The following is a 12,963-nucleotide window of genomic DNA, read 5'->3' as shown; positions in this document are numbered from 1 at the left end:
CTTTGACTCTTCCTGAGTTCTAACCACTGTGGCCTTGTCCCTGCAGGGGGAAGAGGAGGCCGCCCAGGTGAGCCCCATACCATCGTCCAGCTCAGCACCAGTGTCCCCCGGGTCCCCATCCTCTGCTGCCTCCCCTTCTATCTCAGCCGGTTCTGAGTCCTCATCTTCCTCCAGGTCATCCTCATGCAATGGGACTGTAAAGGAGAGACAGTCAAGGAGAAGAAAGCAGACAAACAGACAGACAGACTGTGCTTCTGGGAGCAGTGTCGGGCTGAGAAGGGCCCAGGCCGTTTCTCCATCTGAGTGGGCTACAAAGGGAGGAGAGCAGCCGGAGGCAGCTGCATGCCCTCTTCTCCCAGGGGCTGCTTGCTACAAGGGCCTCAAGCCTGCAGTGGTCAGCGGGAAGTGCTGCTGCCCAGCCAGGCCAGACCCAGCAGGCACCCAGAGGACCCCTTCACAGGCCATAAGTCATTTAGTCTCATGATGAGACAGTTCTACAGCCCAGCCCTGAGGGGAAAACAGGCCCAGATGGTTTGGATGACCTGTGCACGGCCATCCTGCTCAACCACGAGTCACAGGGTGAATGCCCGCCAGGACTCGAGGGTCCCCCTCTCCCAGTGCTGGCAGAGGCTTTTCCTGTGAGAATATGGAGAAATGTCCAAGTGTGTGTGGGGGGATTGCAGGGATATGTAAAGTTCCTTTCCTGGACTCAAGAGGAGTCTTCCAGTGCTGCCAAATGAGGCCAGGCTCCCTCCTGCCACATCTGTCCAGGCTCCACTACTGAGCCTGTGGCACTAGGGCAGAGGAGGAGCCACATGGGGGCTACCAGGGCCCCTGTGGCTTCCTCTAGTGTTCCAAGCACAGCCACCTTCCAGTCTCTTCTACAGTTTCATTTCAGGAGATGGGTTCTGAGGCCTGAGGCCCAAGGCAAGCTAGAGAGCAGAGGAACTGGCTGAAGCAGTCTGTCTGTCTTTCTTCTTTCCCCCTAACAATGTTAGGGATGGAACCCAGGGCCTCACACATCCTAGGCAGGAGCTCTGAGTTACAGCCCCAGTCTCGAGTGCTCTCTCTCTCTCTCTCTTTAAACAGGGAAAAGAAAACAAAACTGATTACATGCCTAAGACACAGGAGTATTAGACTCCAGGTGAATTTCTTAGAAAGCAGCACTGCAAGTGGGAGAGGGCAATCCACATAATGGCGAGCTGTCCTACAGCTGCAGCCCAGCCTTGCCACTGCCTCCAGCACTTCAGCATCGGTACAGTGTGGCCACAATGGTGCAGGTGCCCACTGAGGTCAGATTACAACGAAACTCACGAAAAGACTTCCTTTGGGGATGAACGAAGGGAAGACTGTGACTAGGAAGGGCACCTCCAAGATGCTGGGAATATTTTATTTTCTGACCCAGACAGCAGTTATACAAGTTTTTGTTTCCTTAATAGTTCCTTAAAACAGGCATGCTGGTGCATGCTTGTAATCTCAGCACTTGGAAGGCTGAAGCAGGAGGAACGCTGCAAGTTCCAGACCAGCCAGGGCTACACAGTGAGTTCAAGGCCAGTCTGAACTACATAGCAAGACCTTGTTTCAAAACAACGACAACAACAACACCTAAAAATAACTTCTTAAGCTGTATACTTATCTTTTATGCACATGTATAAGATGCTGGTTCAAATCTAGTTTTTAGAGAACTATGTAAAACAGTTTGGGATGTACTAGACAGTCTAGGGTTCAGGATGGGCGCGCTTCAGGCTACATTCTGGGTTGGTGAATGATTAATGCTACACTTGTCCTTCTGGGACACCAGAGCAGCCAGAGCCAAGGTGTCTCCTATAGTAAGAGCATTTGGGGGGAAATACTTGGGAAGACCACTCAGTTAATTCCACAGTTAAAGCCTTTGAATGACCACACTGCTTCTGGCCACTCAAAGACAGCTCACCAAGCACCATGGAGCAGGACTTCTGAGTGGGACAAACAAAAGTCCCACCAAAAAGCAGCAGAGTCTTCCATGGACCTCTCCTCCAACTTGAGCTTTGCACACGGGCAGCAAGCTCATCGCTGCACTATACCACGTCTGAGAACAAAAGACCCGGTGGGTCAGAATATGTCAAATTCCTCTTCTGGATCAAGGCTCTGTGCCTGAAACATTTGCTTGGATGAATCAGAGGGTGCCTGGCGTGGAGGTGGTCATCTCACACTCTTGTGGGCAAGTGAGCTGGAAGAGGCCCCTCCCAGGACTCCCCAGTCTGCCCCTCGGTTAGCCTGTCCCTGTCCCGGGCCCTCGGTCCTTCACAGGTTCTCCAGTTTGGAGCTCCTAAGAAATGTCTGCCACAGAGCCGGAGGGGTGAGTGTGGGAGGGGGCAACATTCCTTAAGGACCTTGAAAAGAATGATTATCACACATATCAAAAAACAAAAAGAAGAACTACTGATGCAGCAGCAGCAGCAGCAGCAGCAGCAGATGCCGAAGGAGATGCAGCCTGAGCGATGGACTGGGGATGGAATCCAGGTTAGGGTGCAGAGCACAGTGCTAGAAGCGGCCACACGCTATGAAAGCCAGGAATGGTCTTCACTTCCGTGGCCAGGTGGGGAGAAGTCCACTCCCTTGGCCTGTCCCATCACCTGGGGTGTACACTAACTAGGGTCCCAGCAGTTTGTGTCGTGAGGCTGACGGCTCCGGGCCAGCTCATTTGGACATCAGTGGCACTCTCTCAGGGTCTGAGATGGCCCTCCCATCCGTGTGTGTTCTGCCATGGCCGAGGACAGCAGGCTGGGCTGGGAAGATCCACACGTGCCAGTCCATCCCAGAAGTACCGCGGTTCCCCGCCAGGAAGCAATGCCACCCTTCCTCAGGCAGTGCTTGGGAATGCACAGTCTCTGGCTGTCATGGTGACTGGGGTGGGCATGGGCACTGCACAGCACTGAGAGGGCAGAGGCCAAGGACACTGAACACCCCAATGGAACAACCGACTGCCCAAAATACCAGCAGCTCTTCATGGAGGAATGTGTTTCCAGAAAAATTTAAGACAGCTAAGGTTTCTGGATTATCTTTTGGTGTTAGTGCTTAAAGAGACACCTGTAGCTCAGTCTGGAGACCCAGCTGAGAGCATCATGCTCTAGCTGCACAGCACGCTGCCCTGACCTCTGCTCTGGTCATTTCTCCATTACACCTCCCTGACTTTTGCCTATTTCCTTCTCTGATACTCTGATAGCTCTGTAGCTCTATGGAATATTATGATTCTTCTGGTTTTCACACCAATTGTCACCCAACTTAATTTCTATAGATTTGAAATGTATGCAAAAAAGGCTCCCTCAGCAGTGGCCTCTATCCTAACCTCTATGAATAGAAGGCTGTCTCTGTCCTTCTCCGTGGCCCTGGGGAGTGGGAGGCGCTTCTGGCCCATGCAGGAAGGCTGCCGGGTGAGGCATGCAGTGCCCACCCGCCTCTGGCTCCACCCTCACATGCACCTGTGGCGGGACCCGGGTTCTAGTGTTAAGGCATCAGCAGAGCCACCTAGAGAGAGAGGTTACTGTGAGTGGGGGAGATCCAACATCACCAGACTACCTCCGGAGACCGTCTCCAGCCAGGCCTGCACTGCTGCATGGCGTATGGAGGGGAGGCCGGGCACTGAATTGAAAACAGATGATAAACCAGAGTTACACAGCAGTCAGAGTTCCCAGTGAAGAGGGCTGGGTCAATCCTGAAGTCCAAACAGAAGAGAGGCTGAGACGATGTCACAAACACAGGCCTGTCCATCACCAACAAGGGGTGACGATCCACTGGGAGCCTGTGTGATGGGCACTCAGGGAAGGGAAAGAGGAGAGGAGCCCGGGGAGGGTGGCAGGGCTGTCCGGGTCCAGCAGTGGCTCTCGTCACCCTCTGCACAGCTGCTGGGCATCTATAGTGTTGCAAAAGTCATCAGTGGAGGCTGGTCTCGCCTCCTGGCAAGATCTGGGGCTGCAAGGGAGAAATGTCCCATGAAAGGCTGAGCTTCTTTCCCCAGGGCAGGAAGCATCCTTTTGTGAACACCTTTTGTAAACTGTGGTTTGCAACAGCCCGAGGAGTACACAAAGCTAAGGGAGCCAGAGGAAAGGACGCCAACTCAGCTGAGGACGACACGCAGCCACCAGTCCCCCCCAGACTCCTCTCTCTTTTACTGATATTCCTTAAAACCAGCCTGAACAGGGCACATTTTCATCTGACTAGGAAACACAGACCACCTCGGCCGAAACCTACAGTTGAAAATAATAGTGACTTAAGAGCCACCCTCATACACGTCTCTTTTGACTTCACTTAAAATATGCTCCCCTCCCCTGCCTGCCATGCACGGTCACATCAAGCTCACTCCGCAGGGAAAGCACCAGCACCTCTACAGAGTGGAAGAAGAATCTGCCAAGGAGCTAAGGAGCTGGGCATGGTGGCACATGCCTATAATCCCATCACTCAAGAGGCTGAGGCAGGAGGATTGCCACAAGTTCAAGGCCAGCCTAGACTACATAGCAAGACTCTGTCTCAAAATAAGAAAAAGCCCATTTTTTCCTAGGTCAGGTTTGTATTACTGTTTTGCATCAGTGGAGAAAGACTGAAACCTCTTATTCCATAAAGAACTTTACATATCCTTGAAGGAGAGGCCAAGGCAGCGGTCGGGTTAACATCAGGAAAATGCACTCTTGTATGGGCTCCTGCTTTGATCAAGCTGGTGGTTTTGCACTAGTAGAAAGGTCCTCTGCAGTAGTGGGAGGGGATGGAGGGCGGAGGTGCTCGAGGTGCACCAGGCCTTGGGTCTCCAGGCAGTTACCTCTAGAAGTGGAGGACTCGGAGGTCGGGACCATCCTCTCCTCCTCCTCTTTCTCACGAATGTGTGTCCAGTGCACATCGGCCTGGATCGCCAAGGGATCCGCTGGATTTATGATTTGCTGTAGCCTGTGGTTCCCAGCTAGTGACCAGGTTCAAAGGATGGAAGAGATGAGAGGGAGCAGGGAATGGGAAAATAAACAGTCAAGGGGAGGAGGGGACGAAACACCAAAGGAAAGGAAATAGAAAAGTTATAGCAGCTGCCAGGAGCAGTATGAATTAGAAAGAGATAAAAATTGAGAATTTGTGCTGGCACACACACACTTCTCATTCAGTTTGATTTAATCATTTAAAGCTTAATATATACTACTAATTTCAATAAAGAAAAGCACACAGTCCACCTCCAAATACAGAGTCTGATGCTCTTTTCATCCTAAGGTGCATCTGAGGGACCCAAATGCCAATGTGGGGAAAAAGCAGATTACAACTGGCCTCCGAGGGCCATCCCTCCAGGGGTCCTGCGGACTCAGCGGTCACTAGCAGAGTACAGACCTGTAGGAGACGTCACCTGTGGCCCTTCTGTGGCCACATGGCAAGGTGCTTACCACCACCTGCCAGGCTGACAGCTTCTCCTCTGAGAAGTGACAAGAGAGCTGTGACGGGATGGAGCCAGCCAACTTACACGGGACAGAAATGTGCTCTGTGGGTACTTTGGTGGTTAGCTCCTGCAGGAAGAACTGCTACCAGAGAAAAGTCCCCTTCTCCGAGAGGCCTCATGCTGCATGCCAGGTCTGGGACTGGGACATGTGGGAGGATGACGGAATCAGAGGAGGGGCAGGCTGGGAGAGAGAGCAGAACTCTATCCTGTAAAACCCCAAATTTCTGGGGGTTCAGAGTAGACATGAGAATGATCCTTCTACTTCTTCTGTGATCAAAGCCTTTCCACTTAAAACTTCACTTGGTGCCCCGAGTAGCTCCCTGGACACGAGACCTCGTTCCTCTACCAGATGCAAACTCACCACTGGTCCCTTCCAGTTATCCTTGCTGCCAGAGCCCATGGAATTGGCAGGCAGTCCCTGTCCTGTGAGGCCCTGCTGTTAGTGCTTGGATCATGCCGCACGGTTGGGTTAAGATAGAGGGGGGAGCCGTGACTTGGGGAGAGGGGACACAATGTGGGGAGGAGGATGGCTGTTTAGGCATCAAGAGCAGGTGCCACCCAATTTGAGGGGCTCTGAGGTTCCTGCCAGGAGCCGCTTCCATCTGGAAGTGTTTGTTCCTCTTCCTTCAGCAACCCAACCGGGCAGCCTGGCTTTGCAGTGTCAATCACTGCGATAACAACCTCTTAGCTTGGAGCAGGGGAAGCGACATGGGCAGTGAGCACCAGTGAGAGCCTCAGTGTGGATGCCAACTGCTGCCTGTCATGTGAGGGTGTTGACCTCTCACGAGCTCCTGATCGGAGCAGCTGGTTTTCACGGATTTGTGCACTCTTTGCAAGGCTGACCTACGTGTCCCTATGGTGCTAGAGGGGCCGAATCACAGCAAAGTCGCCTTAGGACTGTGGAAGGTAAGTCAAAGTAAAAAAGGCAAGGCCTTTCCTCACCTTTGAAGCAACAAGAGAAGAAAGTGAGTCTCCTCCATGAGTAAAGTTCTGCTTCCTGTTAACATGTGCAACCTTGGGGACTTAGCAATGGCATGAAGCCAGCGTTTCGTCCTTTCTCAGAGAAATGCTAAAGGCACCTGTGAAGGTGAGGGAAGAGCTGCGGCCACGCTGTGAGGCCCTCCGCCTTAGAGAAGAAGCTCAATCCTAACTGGGAAGAAGAACTTGCAGCAAAACCTACAGGGGTAGAGAGGAGGCCACGTTGCACACTCTCCTGGAGTCTTCTGTGGCTGCCGACCCACAGGCTCCTCTGTACTTTGCCTGGGAAGGCTGGGCCTGGGCCAGGCGCCAGCTAAGTACATGGAAAGCCCTGGCCCACCTCTTCACAGATCTTTTCATGTGGGACCTGCTCTTGGAGGCATATTCTGGATGGTTGCTAGGGAGCTAGGGTAAAGGCGGGCAGGGGGCAAAATGGGTACCTTTACGTGTACCCGTTTCTTCTTCCTTTGAGAGATGCTGGAGCCACTGGCTTTGCAGGAGTTCTCTGTCCCAGGGGCAATACTCCCCTTCTACAGCAGGGGGAGCCAGATACCCACAAACACCATCAAGAATCCCGCAGGGGGACAAATGGAGAGAAAAGGGAATGGAGGGAAGGAAAGAGAAGAGAGCAGAGTTATCTTCAGCTGCACGGCAGGAGTGTCTGTTGCTGCCCACACAGGCATCAAAGTCTGCTGCCCAGTAGACAACACACACTCCAAGCTGGGGACACAGGGTCTCAACTGGGAATGTTTAGAGTCGGGCTGAATTTGTCAGTATGTGTTTTTCTAGTTCAAACTCTGCTCCCTACAGGTATGGTCTTGCCCTTAGGTCCAAGACCAGGAAATTGTCTTCAGGAGAGAAAGGTGGTTGCACTCTCCTAAAGAGGGAATGGTCAAGCTTTGACCCTAAGCTGTGTCAGGGTTAAAAGCCACTAAGCATTAATGGTCACGTGGAGATAATGACTTCTGGGATAGCATGAACAAAATACCTTTCCCTGCTTTAGTCATGAACAGGCTCACTTCTCTGACAGCAGGGATATGGAGGTGGCGCTGAGCCTCTGTAGATGCAGCTGAGCAGAGAGAACTCAGGTTCCAGCAAGGGTCTGGGGCTCCTTCTCATGCAGACCTTACTTGTGTCTCATGAAACCGACTGGTGGGGGCACAGGCCACCAGCTTTGCAGGGGACCCTGTCCCAGCATGGGCCTCCACCTTTGGAGCGGAGAGGCTCGGCAGGGAAGCTTTCTAGAAGCTTCTGAGGAGGTGCTCTGACCCTGAACACTCAGACCAACGCCGGGCCCCTGGGTCAGGGTCGGGGATACTCTCTTCCCATCCACCTTGCCTTGTCAGGATCATTGTCTTAGATCCCTCCAGGGAGTGGCTTGGAAACATGAACCCTGTGTCTGGGAAGGCATGGGCCTTGTGGTGCCAGAGAAACAGCCCCTGGGGTGGGCATGTCAAATTCCAGGAAATGCAAAGAGAAGCCCAGGAGCAGCAGGGCAACCGTGTGCCAAGTCTCCTGTGTGGGGCACTATTAATCTGCTCTTCTGTCGCATTCCTGGGGCTCAGGAATGTGAAGGCCTGTGTCCTTGCTCTCAGCTCCATGCCCTCCACCTCCATGGAGCATGGTCTTTGTCTGGACAATCCAGTCTCCACCTGCCTTGGTTCCTTCCTTACCACCCACGGGTGCCCTGTGTGGACAGGACAGGGAAGTACAATCATCTTTCTCTACACAGGCAGGCAGAGGGGCCCAGAAATTGGTTTCCTTGTCACTGGCAGGCAGAGAGCCAGAGAGAGGTACAGAATAAAAAAATCCTGTGCCCAAGGCAAGAGAATATTTTAGAACCAACTAAAATGACTGACTACTGAACCTAAGTTCCTCCTAGGACTTCTGGCCCCAAGCACTACTCTGAGTATTGAGGGAACCCCGTCCAATGGGCAGCTAAGCTCACAACAGCCTCCATCATCCAAGACTAGGAATCAGGGACTCTTCAAGAAAGAACAATTCCCTTGCTTCATTCTAAGTAATTTCTCTAATTGAAACTAAAGGCAAAAAAAAGAAAATGAGAAGGAATGAATAACTTAATTTGAACAGTCTTTGGACTGGTTCCTGACTGCCACTTCCAATAAACAATATCAATGTGAGTAATGGAATGACTCCTACTGCCATGGGCTGCCCTGTACCCAAGGGTAGGAGTGGCTGGAGACAGGGTCTCGGGCTCTGTGGGAGGCATCTGTGTGACTCCAAGCCACTGACACCTTCAGGATGCCTAAGTGGGACAGGGTCAGGGATGGCAGGATAGACTTTTCTAACCTTCACTGGATGCTTCCTCCTCCTCCTCCTCCTCCTCCTCCTCCTCCTCCTCTTCTTCATATTCTTCCTCTTCTTCCTCCTCTTCCCCAGGCTCAAAGCTCTTGGAGGCCTCCAGCTCTTCTTCACTCCTTCCTTTCAGAAGGGCGTGGATCCGCACAGCCTCCTTCCAAGGAACCCCGCCCAGGTCAGAGGTGGGCAGCTGGTCCTCCTCCTCCTCCTCCTCCTCTTCCTCCTCCTCCTCCATCTCTGACTCGGAACTGCTGTCAAAAGCAACCACACGGCTGAGTGAGGGAAGGACGAAACACAGAGGAGGGGATGGTTCAGAGCCAAAGCGTCCCAGCAAAGCACCAGCTGAGCATGTTCCTCCCTGGCCAGAAAGAGAGGGTTGGGGGGAACAGGATGCCACACACATCTGAGTGAGCGCCTACACGAACTCACTCAGGCCAACAGCCAAGAGAACACCACGACCACAGAGTTAGGGTTCACAGAGGGCCTGGATGGCACAGTGGGAGTGACGGACTGGTTTTGTTATAAACCCATAACCCCAGGCTTCCAGAATGGAGAGAAAAACCCTCCTTCACCTCGACCCATTTGAGGAAGTCAATTCTACTCTACTTGGGTCAGTCAGCAGTTTCTCAGAACCATAGCCTGATGGGAATGGAGAAGGAGCTGCCAGAGGCTGCCAAGCAACCAGTGCTGGAGGAAGCAGCTTCTAGATTTCATGGGCTCCCTGAGACTCCACCATGTGCCAATTCCTGAGCTGCATACACAGGCAAGTGGTAGGTGAGGTCTTGCCCACCGCACACCGTGGCACAGAGGCTGCTGGGAAAGGCCCTGCACACAGGGGCTACACACCTGACAGGCGGGTACTCTTCACACCTGTGCCCTCACAGCCCATGCCAGCTCAGCTCATGGTTTGGCACAGAGGCTGCACTGCATGGGAGAATTTACAGAAGCCAAAATCCAACCCCACCTTCTAGGATGCCCTCTTCCTGGCCCTGCTGAGGAAGAAGACAGGAAGGACATGAATAAAATCCCATCCTCTTCCGTGCCTTGGGCTCTCCTGGAGAAGTACAGTGGTCTCATAATCCCCAAAGCATCTTTTTCAGAAGACTTTGCCCTCTGTGAAGAGTGTACACTTGACTGGGCTGCGGACGATGTGGCTGTCACAATAAAGCATGATGGAGTGCCAAGCCCAGCCTCAACTTCCTGTGAAGGTGGGGTCCTCTCTGCCCAGGCAGGTTTCCTCCCAGCCCATCTGGGTGTGAGAGAGTACAGCCCAAGCACAGGCAGTGGTGAGACCATGGCGTTTACTTTGAGTGCTACAGTGCTGTGCAGGGGAAATACTAACCATGCCCAAAGAGAGGTCTGGCCTTGTCCTCGACTCCAGGGAGGTAAACTCTAACCCCCACCCCACCCCCACCCCCGTCATGTTCTCCCGATACCATGGTAGAGAGGACCTTTGTCTGCCTGGGGCCTGGGTGGAGTCTAACAATGGGACCCAGGGAGAGGACTCACTAAAGCTTGTAGTCTCAGTATGGGGGTGGTAAACCAGGAAGATCAAGGATATGATCTAGGGTACAGGTTTTGGGTCACTCAGTACTGGCTGACCTAGAGACTGAGATCAACCACATGGACTATCAACCAGCCAGTTCACTGCCTATGTAAGACTCACAATGAAAACTCAAAACACCGGGGCAGGGGTGAGTGATAATCTGTGTGTACTGTCACACATCGGCAGCAAGAAAGCAGTGCTGCTTGACTGCACTGAAGCAGGACCACGGAAGCTCCAGGTTGGGTAGTTTCTTAGACTCCACCTATGTTCTTCTCTCCTTGGCCACCCCCTCCCAGTGCCACACTGGCTCTGCTGTTCTGGGGATGAGACCTCAGGAGGTCATGTAATTAATACCTGCCTCACAGGAATGCTGTGAAGGTTAGGAACCACTTATTCTCATCATACCTGGGTTACACTCTGGAGTTCTAGCTCTCCACTGGCTTGGTGACTCATCTACATATTCATGCATGCATTTAGTAAACATTTCTGAGTAACCACTCAGGCTAAGCCAGTGGACAAGAGACAGAAAGAGCAGGATGCTTATTGCAAGCTCAGTTTGGTAAATCTTGCTCTCCATTCATTCACCCAAGCAAAACTTACTGAGTGATTTCTACTTATAGTGCACTTGCTAAACATCATACACAATGATGGTCTAGAAAAGATCCTCATTCTCAGCTGGGCATGGTGGCGCATGTGGTGGCGCACGTGGTGGCACATGCCTGTGATCCCAGCACTTGGGAGGCTGAGGGAGGAGTATTGCTGCTAGTTTGAGGCCAGCCTGGGGTACACAGCGAGGCCCTGTCTCAATAAAAAAAAACAAACCAAAAACCAAAAACCCAGAGGGAGATAAGATGCAAACATCTTAAGATGAAGCAAGGCAGAGCAGAAGTGCAGTGAGCAGAGGGCTAGGAGGAGGCAGTTTAAAACAGTTAACATGGGCCAGGGATTTAACTCAGTAGTACTGCCACTTGCTTCCCAAGTGCAAGGTCCTGAGTTCAATCCCCAGTACCACAAAACAGGTAACATGGCGTAAGGACCCAAGTTCGATCCCCGGTACCAAAAAAACCCACAAAAAAACAGGTAACATAAGGATTGGACCATGAAAAGCCAGGCAGCTGGCTTTCCAGTATTTTCTTTACCTGCATTAAATTTGCTCTTTGTGTTTTCATTAGTTCATTTTCTCATTAATGACTGCAACCCAGTTCATGTCATTTTATATTGCTCAAACATGAAATATGGATGAGGAGGCCTCAGTGCTCATCTTAAGCCTTTGGTGGGCAGAGGGAAGGGCATCCTTCCCTCCTCCGTGGCTGAGGGCGCCCCTCAGTTTATTCAGGGCTCCCCATGGTCAGCAGGCTGGAAGGCCCTGGGCCGCAGCTTCCTAGGAGAGGCCTCAGTACAGGGGGGTCCGTGCCCGTGCCATGTCTTGGGCCTGCTGCACTGTGAATGATGTGGTAATGAATAAATCCCCTGTCAGGAGGATAATGAGGCCCACTCATGGCTATCAGTGCCACTCCAGCTAGTTTTATGACAGCTCAAGGACCACAAGAGAGGCACACGGGACATGCAAAAAGAGTGGTAAGGTCAACCCCTGCCTCTCTTCATAAGCTCCTAGCTCAGCCCACTTCCAGGAGACTCTGCTACTTCTCCTGGATATCTGACAAAGGCCAGCCAGCCTTCCTCTCTGTATGCAGAACAAGGAGACCCAGAAGGTGCAATAACTGGTCCTTTCCAGGGTGTCATTTTCACAGGACCTGGGGCAGTTTCTCAGGCTGACCAGGCCACCTACATCATGCAAGATCTGCAGTATAAATCTAGCACAGCAAGGTTCATCCAGCATACCTGGCTGGCCCAGTCCTGAATCTCTGGGCGCAGTGGAGGGAGGAATCTGTAGCGAGGCAGACTCCCTTGCACTATAGCCTGGAAACTTGTTAAGCAGAGACAGTCACTGTACCAGGGGACAAAATACAATACAGATGACCAATTTCTTCCTCCTTATAGGAAGACAGGGCATTTCCTCAGTGTACAGTCTTGTAGTAGAGATGAGTGCCAGAAAGGCCAGCCCTCAAGGTTATCTTCCTCTCACAGCAGGCATCTGTTTTTGCCCTGGAACAATATGGCATCCTGTGAGACTGATGTGGTCTGTACTCTCTTGGGGAACAGCCAAGGGCAACAGTCTTTCAGGGGGGGCAACAGTCTTTCAGGGGAGGCAACAGAGCCGCAAGGATGGACTCTGCGGCATGTGGCCCTTCCTCTCTTAATTCTTTTTTCTGTTTTTGGTTCATTTTCTCCACCAAGGCACTTCCTCTGGATTTGCTCACTCAACTACACTCCAGGGTACACTTATCATTATAGGCTGAACATTCCTAACTCAAAACTTGAAGGCCTAAAATTTCCTGAGTGCCAATATGATTCTCAAAAAAAAAAAATTGGATTCTGGAGCACTTCAGATTTCAGAGTTTTGGATTCAGGATTACTCAACTGTGAGGTCTATGGAAATATTTCAAACTCTGAAAAACTCTGGAATCTGAAACACTTCTGGTTCCAAACATTTCAGATAAGGGAGAATATTATTTCTATTTTTACAAATGAGGCAACTGCAGCTTAAGGAAGCTGGATCATGGGTGTGAGGGGTCACATTCTCAGTGACATCCACACAGCACCATGTTGTACC

General features: G+C 51.9%; 1 protein-coding gene across 23 annotated transcripts in view; it reads right to left on the bottom strand.

Annotated features, from left to right (window-relative positions):
* The window catches only part of Mical3 (microtubule associated monooxygenase, calponin and LIM domain containing 3), a 213,499-nt gene that overhangs the window by 33,508 nt on the left and 167,028 nt on the right, over positions 1–12,963 (bottom strand). For 17 of the 23 annotated variants that reach the window (XR_015439521.1, XR_015439526.1, XM_087182171.1 and 14 more), the window contains 4 exons: positions 8,735–8,994; positions 4,793–4,930; positions 3,559–3,621; positions 81–194 (listed from right to left, as the gene is read on the bottom strand). Coding sequence is in view for 21 of the 23 variants with exons in the window: in XM_087182171.1 (XP_087038297.1) it covers positions 81–194; positions 3,559–3,621; positions 4,793–4,930; positions 8,735–8,994 (575 nt within the window). In the remaining 2 variants the exon portion in view is untranslated. Of the gene's footprint in view, positions 1–80; positions 195–3,558; positions 3,622–4,792; positions 4,931–6,864; positions 6,955–8,734; positions 8,995–12,963 lie in introns of all 23 variants that reach the window. The other 6 variants (XM_021249434.2, XM_087182235.1, XM_087182237.1 and 3 more) reach the window with 5 other exon arrangements.

This window comes from Heterocephalus glaber, unplaced genomic scaffold, assembly GCF_053883595.1.
Source record: "Heterocephalus glaber isolate CG9 unplaced genomic scaffold, H.glaber_assembly_v1.0 deba00000281, whole genome shotgun sequence".
Lineage (NCBI taxonomy): Eukaryota > Metazoa > Chordata > Mammalia > Rodentia > Bathyergidae > Heterocephalus > Heterocephalus glaber.
The sequence above is the reverse complement of the archived record's forward strand: the minus strand, read 5'-3'. Positions and strand labels throughout refer to the sequence as shown.